This window comes from Equus przewalskii, chromosome 26, assembly GCF_037783145.1.
Source record: "Equus przewalskii isolate Varuska chromosome 26, EquPr2, whole genome shotgun sequence".
NCBI classification, from domain to species: Eukaryota; Metazoa; Chordata; class Mammalia; order Perissodactyla; family Equidae; genus Equus; species Equus przewalskii.
Window position 1 is genome coordinate 2,935,808 of NC_091856.1, and position 14,955 is coordinate 2,950,762.

At 39.2% G+C, this 14,955-nt stretch overlaps 1 protein-coding gene across 2 annotated transcripts in view; it reads left to right on the forward strand.

Moving 5' to 3' along the window:
- DCAF10 (DDB1 and CUL4 associated factor 10) overlaps positions 1-14,955 on the forward strand; it is a 50,121-nt gene that overhangs the window by 29,457 nt on the left and 5,709 nt on the right. For both annotated transcript variants that reach the window (XM_070595228.1, XM_070595229.1), the window contains exons 4-6: positions 8,672-8,874; positions 11,205-11,318; positions 14,591-14,736. In XM_070595228.1, the coding sequence (XP_070451329.1) occupies positions 8,672-8,874; positions 11,205-11,318; positions 14,591-14,736 (463 nt within the window). The remainder of the gene's footprint in view (positions 1-8,671; positions 8,875-11,204; positions 11,319-14,590; positions 14,737-14,955) is intronic.

Sequence of the window (14,955 nt, forward strand, 5' to 3'; positions counted from 1 at the left end):
TGGATAGAGTATTTTTGGCTGAAGATTTTTATCCTTTAAACCTTTGAATATGTCACTCCATTCTCTCCTAGCTTGTAGGGTTTCTGTAGAGAAATCCGCTGACAGTCTGATAGGGGCTCCTTTATAGGTTATTCTCTTTTTTTTTCTAACTTCCCTGAGTATTCTTTCCTAATCTTTCCTTTTTGCCAACTTTACTACTATGTGCCGTGGGGTAGCTCTTTTTACGTTGACAAATCTAGGAGATCTAAAACCCTCCTCTACACACATTTCTCCGTCGATCCCTAGATTTGGGAAGTTCTCTTCAATAATTTCGTTAAGCACACTTTCTGCTCCATTTTCCTTTTCCATATTCTCGGGAATTCCTATGATCCTTATGTTCTTACTCCTCATTGAATCCATTACCTCTAAGAGGTTTTCCTCATTTTGTTTAATTCTTAGTTCTCTTTCTTCCTCTGTCTGGCGCCATTCAGCCTGTCTATCCTTGATTATGCTAATTTTCTCCTCTATGTTGTCTACACGGGCATTCAGGGAATCCGTATTCTGTTTTATCTGGTCCATTGTGTTTTTCATCTCAAGTAATTCTGTTTGATTCTTCTTTATGATTTCAATCTCTTTTGTGAAGTAACTCCAGAACTCAGCTTGTTTATCTTTCTCTCTGCCTCAGTGAGTTTTTTGATTATAGCTGCTCTGAACTCATTATCACTTAGTTTACCTAATTCCAAGTCCTCAGGACTTAATTCTGTGTTTTTATTGTTTTCCTTCTGGTCTTGGGCTTTTATAAATTGCTGGATGGTAGAGGAGCAGTTTTTTCTCATGGTGGTAGAATTCAGTTGCAGTTACAGCCTGTCGCCACTAGATGGGGGTCGAGAGCAGCGTGTTAGCTCTCCGCCTTTGGGGCAAGATGGCTGCGCCCACTGGCTTTGCCAGGGGGGAGGGGCTGTTACTCACAAGCGCTGGTCTGGGTTCAGATCAGTTCTGTTCTCTGGTCTCCCAAGGCCCTTGATTTATAGGGTCCCCGCAGACGGAAGCTTCCCCCACCCCCGTCAGTGGGTCTCCACTGAATCTGCGGCAGGAGTCCTGGGTGATCCCCCGGTCACGCGGCCCCTCACCCGCTCCTTCCCGACCCGCGCCGTAGCGATCGCAGACTCTAGGGGAGGGAGTGATGTTCTCTCTACCGCTCCAGTGCCTCCGAGGGTGTAAGCAAGGTTATGATCTCCACCTTCTTGGTATTGTAGGTCTCTAACGAGCTGGCATTATGTTTATTCTCTGAAAGTCAGTTCTTCCAATCTTTTGTTGTATTTTGGAGGGGAGAGAATCCCGGGTCAGCTCACCTCGCCATTTTGCTCCCAGCATCCAATAAGATCAGTTTTATGCCATTATACTTGAAAACTTTGATGAAACAGTTTACTCAAAAAAAACTTAGCCAAACTGACCAAGGAAGAAATAGACAACCTGAAATAGACCTATTGTCAGGACTGATATTTAACCAATATGCATTGGTTTAGCTGAAATTGTTAAAAGGTTGAACTTCTTTCACATTAATTGATGAATAGCACTGTTCAGAATCATCCCCAGGTGTCACGTCCTGGGGCCCTCTGCCTACCCAGCCCTTCCTCTAGGGATACCTCCTTCAAGATCGCCCCATGGTCTAAAGTCCCCCCACACAGTAGAGTAATTCCAGGACCCAGTTCCAGCACTGCCACCCGCATCAATTCTGACTGGCCAGTTTTCATGCACTGCTGCTTATTTAAATATTCTGAACATCACCTCTGCCATAGCCATTAAAGAAATGGAAAAAATCAATTAAAAACTATCTACTAATAAAATGGCAGGCCTATCAGTTTTACAGGTGACTTCTACCAAATATTATAAGAAATAAAACATTACCGTTTTATAAACTGTTCAGATAACAGAAAAAAAAGGAATTCTCCTTACTTTATGTATGGAGCTAGTATAACCTTGATACCTAAACTCAACAAAAATAATATTAGAAGAAAAAAAATGAAAGGTCAATCTATAATATGAATGTAGATGCAAATATTCTAACTAAAAGGGGATTGAATCCTGTAAGATATTAATCAAAATATCATGACCAAGTTGAGTTTATTCAAGGAATGAAAAGATAATTTATCAATAGAAATTCTGTGAACCTAATTTATCAATTAACAGATTAAATAGATAAATCCATATGATTGTTTTAATCAAGGAATAAAATTCAACATTCAGTCATAATTAAAAACAAAAGAGGGGACATCATTACCAACATGATAGAGATTAAAAGGAATACAATGCAAAACTTTATGGCAACAAATTAGAAAACTTAGATAAACAAATACCTAGAGAATCACAAATTGCTTAAACTGACTCAAGAACAAATAGAAAATCTATAGACTTACAATCTATAGCAAGTAAACAAGTTGAATTTGTAATTTTAAAATCTTCCCACAATGAAAAGCCCAGGCCCAAAAGGCTTCACTGGTGAACTTTTACAGAATAAATAATACCAATCTTTCACAAACTCATCCAGAAAATAGAGGAGAAGAGAACACTTCCAACTTATTTTATGAGGCTAGTGTTACTCTGATACCAAACCAGACAAACATCATAAGAATAGAAAACTAGAGATCAGGCCTGGCCCCATGGCTGAGTGGTTAAGTTCATGTGCTCTGCTTTGGCGGCCCAGGGTTTTGCCAGTTTGGATCCTGGGTGCAGACATAGCACTGCTCATCAAGCCCTGCTGAGGCGGCTTCCCACATGCCACAACTAGAAGGACTCACAACTAAAAATGTACAACTATGAACCGGGGGGCTTTGGGGAGAAAAAGGAAAAATAAAATCTTCAAAAAAAAAAAAACTTAAAAAAAAAACAGAAAACTACAGACCAATATCCCTTAAAAAAAAAAAATAGAGAAATCCTGAACAAAATATTAGCAAATGAAACCTAGCAATGCATATATGTCACAACCAAGTGGAATTTATTCCAGGAATGCAGGGTGAGTTTAATATCTAAAAATCAATTATTGTAATATATCATATTAATAAAGGTCAAAACCCATATATAAGATCATCTTAATAAAGGCAGAAAAGTACTTGACAAAATCCAGCACCCGTTTGTGATAAAACTAGGAATAATAGGGAACCTCCTCAACTTGCTAAAGGACATCTATGAAAAGCCTATGGCTAAAATTATAATGTTGAAATACTGAATACATTCCCCCTAATATTGGGAACAAGGCAAAGGTATCTGCTCCAATCACTTTTATTCAACATTGTACTGGAGGTACAGCTGCACCAGAAGTGCAATCAGACAAGAAAAAGAAATAACAGGCATCCAGATTGGAAAGGAACAAGTAAAAGTGTCTTCAAATGCAGAAAATATAATCTTGTATATAGAAAATCTTAAGGAATTAACAAAAGAAATACTAGAACTAGTAAACAAGTTCAGCAAGGTCACCAGATATACAAGATTAGTATACAAAAATCAATTAACAGTCCAAAAATGAGTGAAGAAACCAATTTCATTCATAATAGCATCAAAAAGAATAAAGTACTTAGGAATAGATTTAACAAAAGTAGTCAAGATTTGTACACTGAAAACTATACAACATTGCTGAAAGAAATGTAAGAAGATGTAAGTGAATGGAGAGACATTCCATGTTCAAAGATTGGAAGACACAAAATCATTAAGATGGCAATTCTCTCCAAATGAATCTATGGATTCAATGCAATCCCTATCAAAATTCCAGCTGCCTTTTTTGGACAAATTGTCAAGCTTATGCTAAAATTTATATGGAAATGCAAGTGACCCAGAGTAGCCAAAACAATCTTGAAAAAGAAGAACAAAGTTGGAAGACTCATAGTTCCTGATTTCCGAACATACTGCAAAGCCATAGTAATCAAGACAGTGTGTTGGGCCAGCCCAGTGGCACAGCAGTTAAGTGCGCACGTTCCGCTTCGGTGGCCCGGGGTTCACCGGTTCGGATCCCGGGTGTGGACATGGCACCGCATGGCAAGCCATGCTGTGGTAGGCGTCCCACATATAAAGTAGAGGAAGATGGTCATGGATGTTAGCTCAGGGCCAGTCTTCCTCAGCAAAAAGAGGAGGGTTGGCAGCAGATGTTAGCTCAGGGCTGATCTTCCTCAAAAAAGAAAAAAAAAAGACAGTGTGGTACTGGCATAGGATAGGCATATAAATCAAGGGAACAGAATTGAGAGTCCAGAAGTAAACTCTTGCATTATGATCAGCTAATTTTCAACAAAGGAGCAAAGATAATTCAATGGTTGAGGAAAGGATAGTCTTTTCAACAAATGATACTTGAACAACTGGATATCCACATGCAAAAAGATGAATTTAGACCCTTATCCCACATCGCAAAAATGAACTCAAAATGGATTTCAACCTGAATGTAAGAACTAAAACTATATAACTCTTAGAAGAAAACATGGGAGTAAATCTTCACGTGACATCAAAACACAGTTGATAAAATGGACTTCATTAAAATTAAAAAACTTTGCACATCAAATGACACTATTAAGAAAGTGAAAAGAGGGGCTGGCCCCGTGGCTGAGTGGTTAAGTTTGTGCGCTCCGCTGCAGGCGGCCCAGTGTTTCTTTGGTTCATATCCTGGGCGCAGACATGGCACTGCTCATCAAACCACGCTGAGGCAGCGTCCCACATGCTACAACTAGAAGGACCCATAATGAGGAATATACAGTTACGTACTGGGCGGCTTTGGGGAGAAAAAAGGAAAAAAATAAAATCTTAAAAAAAAAAGTGAAAAGAAAAACTACAGAGTTGGAGAGAATATTTGTAAATCACATTTGATAAAGGATTTGTATCCAGAATATATAAAGAACTCTTGCAACTCACTTATATGTACACAAATAACTAATTTTATAAATGGGCAAAATATTTCTATAGACATTTCACCAAGGAAGATATACAGATGACTAATAAGCAAGCACATGAAAAGAACATCATTAGTCATAAGGGAAATACAAGTCAAAACCAAAATGAGATACCACTTCACCCCCACTAAGATGGCTTTAATAAAAAGCCAATAATGAGTATTGGTAAGAATGTGGAGGAACCAGAACCTCATAGATTGCTTGTAGGAATGTAAAGTGGTACAGCCACTTTAGAAAACAGTTTGGCAGTTTCTTAAAATGTTAAACATAGAGTTACCATATGACCCACTAATTCTACTCCAAGATAACTGCCCAAGAGGAATGAACACATATGTCCACACTGAGACTTGTACATGAATGCTTATAGTAGTAGAATTCATAATAGCTCAACAAGGGAACCCATCCAAATATCTGTCAACTGGTCAATAATGGAACAAAATGTGACATACCTATACGATGGAATACAATTTGGTAACAAAGAGGAACATTGTACTAATATGTACTACAACACAGATGAACCTCCAAAAATTATGCTAATTTTAAAAAGCCAAATCAAAAGACCAGTTACTATATGATTCTGTTTATATGAAATGTCCACAATAGGCCGATCTATAGAGACAAAAGTAAATTAATGGTTGTCTGTGGCTGGGAGTAGAAACAGAGAGTGACTGCTAATGGGCACGAGGGATTTTTTTAGGGGGATGAAAATGTTCTAAAATTGGATTGTGTTGATGATTCCACAACTCTAAATTTACTAAAAATCACTTAATTGTACACTTAAAATGAGTGAATTTTATGATATGTAAACTATACCTCAATAAAGCTGTTGAAAAACCAAACCGTTAATTAACTAGAAATATAAAGAAACTCGTCAAAAGTATACCCTAAAACCTACAGCACATTTAAAAAGGGTAAAACTTTAGAAGTTTTCTCTATAAAATCAGGAAGGAAAACATGCCTGCTGTTACTACTTCTGTTCACCATTGTTTTGGGGTGGGGGGGTGGCAGCGTCCTAGTTGGTGCAGTAAAAGAAATAAATATATAAGGATTGGAAAGGAAAAAATTAAACTATATCATTCATAGATGGTATGATTGTCTAGATCAGGAGTTGGCAAATTGTTTCTATAAAGGACCGTGTAATAAATATTTTAGGTCTCGTGTGCTATGTGGTCTCTAAGCAGTCATGGACAATACAAGAATGAGTGTGGCTGTGTTCCAGCAAACTTTCTACACAAAAACAGGCAGTGATCCAGATTTGGCCCATAGGCCACAGTTTTTTGACCCCTGGTCTATAAAGAGAACCCTAGAAATTCTGCTGATAAATTATCAGAATTAAGAAGAGTTAAACCAAGATTGTTAGATATAAGATCAAAATGTAAAAATCAGTCTTGTTCCTATTCATCACAATAAACAACTTAAATTTTTTGAAGTATATAGTTTTTAGTAGTGTAGTTTAAAATTTAATTGGTACACAGGAATAAATTCCAACAGAAGATTTGTATAAACTTTATGGAGAAAATTGTAAAATGAGTTAAGTCATTGTAAGACCTAAATAACGTCTATGGATGAGAAGACTCCTTTAAAACTACAATAAGGAAATTTTAAAAATAAAGAATATAAACTCATAAAGATGGGGAAATAGGAGAGGAAGCAATAACAATAAAATTTAGAATCTAGAAAGCAGGTAGATGAGTAGTAACTGACTTAGCAACTTACTTAAACCATTTGATTTAGTAAGTGCAAGAAAGCTGAATCTAAGCTGGCAGTGGGGAAAAGTTAAGAACTTAAGACAATTTGTACAATATCCTCGAAAGACATAGGAACTGCGACTCTGGGTACTCTGAGGTCAAAGGGGTAGCTAAAGAAAGGATTCAAGCGAAAGATATTTAAGAACTTGTATTTCCTCCCTTAATCCATACTGTGAGTGATTGACTTCCTCCCATTTCAGCATAAGTTTCAAAATTTATTCTCTAAAGAAGGTAAAATAGGGAATCTCTCTATTGAGGATGCCAGATACAGTTGAAAGCCTGAGTACCTTACCAAAATCAGGGAGATTGCATGACTGTATGCACGCTGAATATTGCACTCAGAGATCCTCAGCCTTCTTCCAGTTGAGGAGCCAAAGATGCTGACATTAGGAGTCCCTTCACCCTGTATCGTGAAGCTCAGGCCTACCCCTCTTCTCAGAGTCCCAGGCGGCTTTTTCGTTCCCTACTCTTAATTACCAGCAGACAGCCAAAGATAATCAGACCTGTGAGAAGAGCTTCTAATATAAAGACCTACGCAACTGGGGAGATATTTTGGAAGAAGTAGACACTGTATAGGGAGAGGAAAACTTAAAATTTTAAAAAGTCTATCAGTATCCTCAGAGAGATGAGAAAAGACATTGTGTGCTTGAAGCATTGAATGCTGACTGAAGGATGCAGCGATCCTTCAGAGGAGAGAAATGGAGGGGACTTTTAACGTAGTGGCATTGCTCTACTTCTTAACACGGGTGAGGAGTCACAGGTGTTCGGTTTTCTTTCAATTCTACATTTTTTATTTATGTACTTTTCTGTAGGTATGATACAGTTCACAATTTTAAAAATAATTAACAAAGAAAGGAAATAAAAAGAGGAATAAAAAAACATAAGCAAGGAATAAAAATCTATTCAAAAGACCAGACAGATTTGAAAAAGAGCCACATAGAACTTAAAGAAGTAAAAAAATGCAATTACGGAAATTGAAAAAAAAATAGGAGAAGGTCAAGTAGCAGATTAGACACGGCTTAAAAAAACAGATTGGAAGATAGAAATTGAAAAATTACCCAGAGTGCAACATATGGAAATGAGGAGCTAGAAAACATGAAAGAGCAATTATCAGACAAGGATAGTCAAATGTGAATGTTTCAGACATCTATTTGGAGCTCCAAAAGAATAGAGAAAATAGTTGAGAAGCATTATTGGACTAATGACAGAAAATTTTCTGGAAAATGTGAATAACATGAATCTTAAAATTTAGAAAGTAAAATGAATCCCAATAAAGATAAATAGAAAGAAATCCAAATTTACGCATATCAAAGTGAAACTGCAGTACTGCAAAGACAAAGAGAAGACCAGACAGAAGGGGTAAAAAAAGATAAATTATCCAGGTAACAATTAGACTGATAGAAGACTTAGAAATAGCAACAGTGGAAGCCAGAGCTCAGTGGAATATTATCCTTAGTATTCAGAAGGAAGTAACTAGCAACCTAAAGTTATATGCTCAGCTAAACCTTTAATCAGAAGAGTGAAGTAGGGGCCACCCCGTGGCTGAGTGGTTAAGATCGTGCGCTCCGCTGCGGCGGCCCAGGGTTTTGTCAGTTTGGATCCTGGGCCTGGACATGGCACCGCTCGTCAAGCCATGCTGAGGTGGCGTCCCACATGCCACAACTAGAAGGACCCACAACTAAAAATGCACAACTATGTATTGGGGCGCTTTGGGGAGAAAAAGGAGAAATCTTTAAAAAAAAAAGAAGAGTGAAGCAAAGATTTTCAGAACTATAAAAAGTAAGAGAGTTTACCTCAACAAAGTCCTCCTTTTAAAAATATACTTCAGAAAGACAATAATCTAAAAGGGAAAGTTGGAGATGAAAGAAGGAATGGTGAGCAAAAAAAGATTGTTAATCATGTGTAAGCTAAGTATACATTGACTGTAAATTCTAGTTTGAAGGGCAAAAATCCGACTGTCACTGACTCCTTATCTTTATGATAACTCTAGGTTGTGTCGGTTTGATTCTTCTGCAGGTGTACAGAAGATGGGTGTCCGCATAAGAAGTTCTTTCACACACGTTTTCTCATGCGGATGAGATTAACACCAGATTGTTCCAAAATGTTGATCTCAACGTCCTCTGGATATCTCTTGATTCTGCATGATCTTGACTTAACCAAGTCTTTAGAAGTAGGCAGCTATCCCATTCTGAGAGCAAGAAGAACCACATCAAGTTCAGGTAAGCTTGTCTTTTTTGGTTAAAGAGTTTTCCAAAGAGTCTCAGACATAGGGATGTTACGTGTTTCCATTCTGATAATGATAGCAGGAAGATGGAAAGAAAATCAAAAGACATTCTTTGGAAGGCTCAGTGAGAGCTTTTTTCCGAAGGAAGTGTAAAGACCTATATGTATCTCTGACATAGCATTAATTTGTGCCTCTGTATCACAAATGATCTAGAAAGAATAAGTGCCAGCTCTAAAAATATTTTCTTTTAGCTCTCTGCTAGCCATAAAAATCTTTCAACAGTATTTCTAAATCACCACTATCTCAAAAATTAGTGATGGCCCCCCAAAAAATTAAATTAAATTTTTAAATAAAGGGGGCTGGGCCGGCCCGGTGGCGCAGCGGTTAAGTGCGTACATTCCGCTTCGGAGGCCCCGGTTTCGCTGGTTTGGATCCTGGGTGCGGACATGGCACCACTTGGCAAGCCATGCTGTGGTATGCGTCCCACATATAAAGTGGAGGAAGATGGGCATGGATGTTAGCTCAGGGCCAGTCTTCCTCAGCAAAAAGAGGAGGGTTGGGATTGTAACCTATCAATAACTCAATAAAAAAAAAAAAAAAAAAAAGAGGAGGGTTGGCAGCAGATGTTAGCTCAGGGCTAATCTTCCTCAAAGAAAAAAAAACATTAGTGATGGCACAAGGTAATATCAATCGTTTTAAGTCCTTCTGGAACCTAGCGGAGCTTTTAAGTTATGGTCAATAGAGAGTTTTAATTTTAAGTCTATCTTGTATCCTGACTTCCAGGTGTCCAGACACAGGTAGCTGGTGCCATCTTGTCTCATGACCCTGAAATATCCTCTTGCTAAAGCCCTGTTCCTTCTCCTGCTGCTGATTCCCTTAGACTTAAGTGAAATTGGGGCTCAGAAAAACTTATGCACTATAATTCATCTACATTTTGTGATATTTCATCCACCTTTCAGAAAAAGAGGGCTGACCTGGGAACATACCCATTATTTATAATACTGTGTTTATGAAGCAGAATCCAGAAAAAAAGACTTAAGCATTTGGAACACATAATGTTCATAAATTGCTGTTAAAAGCCAGCTTCACATGGTTGGACGCTTTCTCCTGTGTGTGCACAGGGCTACTTCTGAAGACTCCTTTGGGAACAGTCAGGCCTCACTATACATGGTTGCCCAATTTCACTGCTAAAGTAGAAATTTAGGTTTTGTCAACTTACTTGCAGTGAAGGGATTTCATAAATATGCAAGTACAATCCTTTTAGATTCAGAGGTTTTTTTTAGGTTTAACATTAATAATCAACTTAAGCTTAGTGAGAAGTAGTGATTTAGAAGAGAAGGTCTAGTCAGAATTTTTTGACTCAAAAACCAAGATGATTTTCTGTCTTCTAGGGGTAATTCTGATGCTTAGTGACATCAAAGAGAATCAGATTAATAAGTCTCCACAGAAGTGTGGGGCCACTAGAAAAGTGTGATGATACAGAGTTGAGTATTTGGGGTAATACATCAAACTCAACTATCTGATATTCACTTTGTTTTATTTTGCCACAGATTTAATGTAAAGTATGTATTGCATTTCAAAGATAGTATTCACATAATTTCAAGAATACTAGTAGAAGTTTTTGCTGTGCTTTAAGAAGGATCTGTTCATGTTCTCAATAATGGGCATGTTGTTTGGACCCTATTCTAACATTTAACAACGGGCTGAACAGCTCAGTTTTCATTCTTACTAAATTTTCTTGTTTGATTTCATTACAGAAATGGAGAAACAAAGATGCTCCTTTGTTTGTTTAGTTTTTCATTTTTATTTCACTTAAGCAATTCATTGCTTAAAAAGTATAAAGGTATAAAAGGTTTTAGAAAGGGACTAGGCCTTAGATAAAACACTTCAAAGAGCTGTCCTGCCTACCTCAGTCTTAGTTATAGGCCAGTTTTTTTTTTTTTTTTTTTTTGAGGAAGATTAGCCCTGAGCTAACATCTGCTGCCAATCCTCCTCTTTTTTGTGCTGAGGAAGACTGGCCCTGAGCTAACATCTGTGCCCATCTTCCTCTACTTTATTTGTGGGACGCCTACCACAGCATGGCTTGCCAAGTGGTGCCGTGTCCACACCCGGGATCCAAACCGGTGAAACCCGGGCCACCAAAGCAGAATGTGTGCACTTAACCGCTGCGCCACCAGGCCGGCCCCTATAGGCCAGTTTTAAGTAGACATGTACTTGCCATGTTTTACATGGATTTTAACATTATGGTTCAAGTAGATGATTAAAAAGTTGAGACACTACCAGAGTTTTGCTACATTTATTGTCAGAACTTTTTGTATTTTCAAGATCTGAGCACTTCATCAAGTTCATCTGGTCCTAGAGTTTCTGGTTCACCTTGTCATCATGGTGATTCTAATTCATCTTCTGAGAAACATATGTCACGAGCCTCCCAAAGAGAAGGTAGGTTAAAATTTGGATTTTATAATCTTACAATAGATTCTACCAAATAGCTTTCTTTAGTTTGGTTTTAATCCATAAAAATAAAAGCCAGTAAAGATGAGGCTATTCCTTGCTGCTCAGTCATCATTTTCAAAGTGCTAACCAGAGTCTGTAGGGTTGAATATCTTGGATTTAAATCTTTGTTGGAATTTGAGCTTCGGTTTTATTTCCTTGGCTTAGTTTAGTCTAGTTTGGAGAGGCAGTCATGTGCTGTATATGTTGTTTCAGTCAACTATGGACTGCGTGTAGGACGGTGGTCCCATTAGATTACTACCCTGTGGCCTAGGTGCATAGTAGGCTATACCACCTAGGTTTGTGTGAGTGCACTCTATGATGTTCGCATAATGACAAAATTGCCTAATGACGTATTTCTCAGAACGTATCCCCATCGTTAAGCGACGTATGACTGTAGTTGGGAAATGTAGATTCCAATCAAAGCTGCTGTGGAAATTAAATGAGATTATGCATGTGACAGTGCTGTATACACACAAGGGGATGAGTTTATCAGGGGCTTGTGAAAATCGCCTGGTTCCAGCCCAGGAGGCTTTTTGCTCTGCCATTTCCTTATCTGAGCAATACCTGACAGCCTCAGACAGGTTGTGGGATAAAGTGAGCTACAATCTGGCCTCACTCTGCTTTTGCCAGTTTTCCCCCAGCCAGTCTGGCAGAACTAGCTGCTTAGCCCATTCCTTCCACCCTCAAATTCAATGCTTTCTGCCTGTGCACATTTCACCTACCATCCCTCTCCGTACTAATCCACATCTAAGCTCTTAAACTGCACTTTTTGTTTGTCATCCTCTTTGTGGACTGATGGCCACATAGTTTTTTTTGTATTTTGGGTCAGCTTTTGGAGATAAGCATGTCTCCTACCTACATATTTAGGGGAGGGTCTATACATCAAACTTCTAATATGTTTTCCCTGGGTGACCTCACCTGATCGGTGCTCAGTAAATGCATACTTGATTATTTTGCATGACTACTTATGTGAGTAGGATGGTTTGAGAGCCCTTCCTAACCTAACCTAACCTATAGCCTATTCGCTCTCCTCTGGATGTTGAAGACTGTGATGTTTCACTTAAGGTTAAAAACTCCTCCTCTTAGAACTGATCGGTGGTTGCCAGGGGAAAGGGGGGTGGGGGGAGGGCACTGGCACTAGGGGTGAAGTGGTGTAACTACAACATGACTAATAATAATGTACAACTGTAATTTCACAAGGATGTTAACTTTTATAACCTTAATAAAAAAAAAAAACCAACAAAAACTCCTCCTCTTAAATTGAGAGACGCATGTCGAGATGTGTGACAGTTCTCCTTTGATTTGTAGCAGAAACTTCTTTTACAGATTCTACCTGTTCTTCTCCTTCTACTTTGGCCATGGGAAACGAGCCAAGGCTCTTAACAATCATTAAGAAAGATCTTTATTGATTAACTAAACCAGCCATGAGAAAAAGAAACTTAATTTAAGAAGAATAGTTAACATGCTTGCCTGCTGCAGTGGTAAACCCAAAACCAGTTTCATGCTCTAGAGAGTTGGGAAGGGGAGAAGAGACGATGTATGGGGAACCTGGGCAGAGAGAGGTAGAGAATTAGGGAGTGGAAAGAGAGAACGAGGCGGGACTTACAGGTAAGATTGCTCTGAATGTTGGGAATCCTGGGTCTTCAGGTGTCAGAATATGTTAGCACCGTACTTTGGCAGATATAATAACTATATAGAGCGGAGGCTTTCAAACTCTTTTCAGGATTAGAACTCTGTTTTTGACATGAAATCTGCTGTGGATTCTTAGGGATGTAGCACAAGAAAAGTGGAGTAGCACCCACCCTGGTGGCCTAGTGGTTAAATTTGGCGCTCCGCTTCAGCGGCCCAGGTTCCATTCCCAGGCGCGGTCCTACACCACTTGTCTGTCAGTGGCCATGCTGTCGTGGCAGCTCACATACAGAAAGAGGAAGATTGGCCATAGATGTTGGCTCAGGGCAAATCTTCCTCAGCACACACACACAAAAAGTGGAGTAACTCTGTTTCAAGTGAAATTAGGAAGGCCCTTGACCCTCCACTCTTCCCCACTCCATCTCTACCCTGGACCTCATGTGGTTCCCCCGTTTTGCCAGCTCTTAAGGAACTTCCAAGGAGCACAGCTCAAAAACCACTACTTACCTATTTAGAATGGGTTTGTTTTCTGCTTTTGTTATACACTTTCAAAATTAATTCTTGAAATAGGGGTTTGTTTTTCTCTAAAATTGTCATTAAAGTTCAATCACATGTGAAATCATTATTTAGGTATAGTGTGGTTGTAATAATATAATTTAGCTTCACAGGTTTCCATCAATGCTGTAGTAATGTAAAGGGAATCTTTTAAAAGAAGATAACACGAGTACTTGAGAAATCATTCACAGAGGGTCTGACAGACAGTTCATTATCTTCACAGCAGCTCCTTCCACAGGCAGAAAAGTGTTGAAATATTTCTCTTGATATTAAATTTCTAAGCTGCTTCCTTGTAACTTCTATGAAAGCGGTTCTTCACATACCTGAGGGGTATGACATACTCCTGTGAGTGACAGTGGCTTACTAAAGCAGTCACTTTCATTGGGGGCTAGGTAGGAGGAAATGATGGGCCATAGCTGAGTACCAGGAATATGTATCTTTGGCAGTTTCTCCCACCACTTATTTTGACATGTCTCTATGTGAGGTCTCCTCCCTTACTTCCAAAATTATAGGTCTATTTTTGTTTATAGTGCTGTCCTTAGGGGCCATAAGTTCTGCTCCTTTTACACATAATAGCCTTTTATTTATATACAGGCAAGCTTCAGGGCTTCCAAGTATTTCCTTCTCTGGACTAGAGAGCACCAGGTCCTCTGGGATGAGAATCATTATCTTTACTTTTCCAGATCCTTTTCATGTCACATAACTTTGATTCTTACTTAAAGAGCTTTCTGAGCTGTAGATCCAAATGAAAAGGACCCCTAATCAGCTTGAATGCCTTAGCCTTAGGTCTTCAGTGATTCCTGCTGCAGGAAGTTGGATTCTTTAGTTCTAGCCATACCCTCCCCCATACCCCACCCCAAAGACACACTCACATCCCAAACACTTAGGGACACCATGTTAGTCTACATGTGGTAGCATAAGGGGCAGACGAAGGAATGAAAGCATGGGGGATGGCTGCCAGAAATGAGCGCTTTGGTGAGCTGCCTTAGTCCTTTGGTAATACAAATCCCATGTCCAGTTTTTTTGTATCTCAGGAGTTGCACCACGAAATAGTCTTGAAGTCTTAACCCCCGAAGTTCCTGGTGAGAGAGACCGTGGAAACTGCATCACATCCTTACAGCTGCACCCCAAAGGCTGGGCCACTCTTCTTCGGTGCTCAAGCAACACTGACGATCAGGAGGTATGGGCAGCAGCACTCTACCTTCAGCAGCGCCGGTGGAACAAATTGCCCTCGCCCTGTGTGCTCAGGGGATCTTCATCCCTTGAAAACCCTTCTTCCTCCTCTCCGGCCTGGCTATGGCAAGCTGGGCAGTACTGTAAGGCAATCAGCAGCTCAGATTGTGCCCATCTTCTTAATTCTTGCCTCCTTCATCTCATTGTAAAAAACACCCTTATCTGG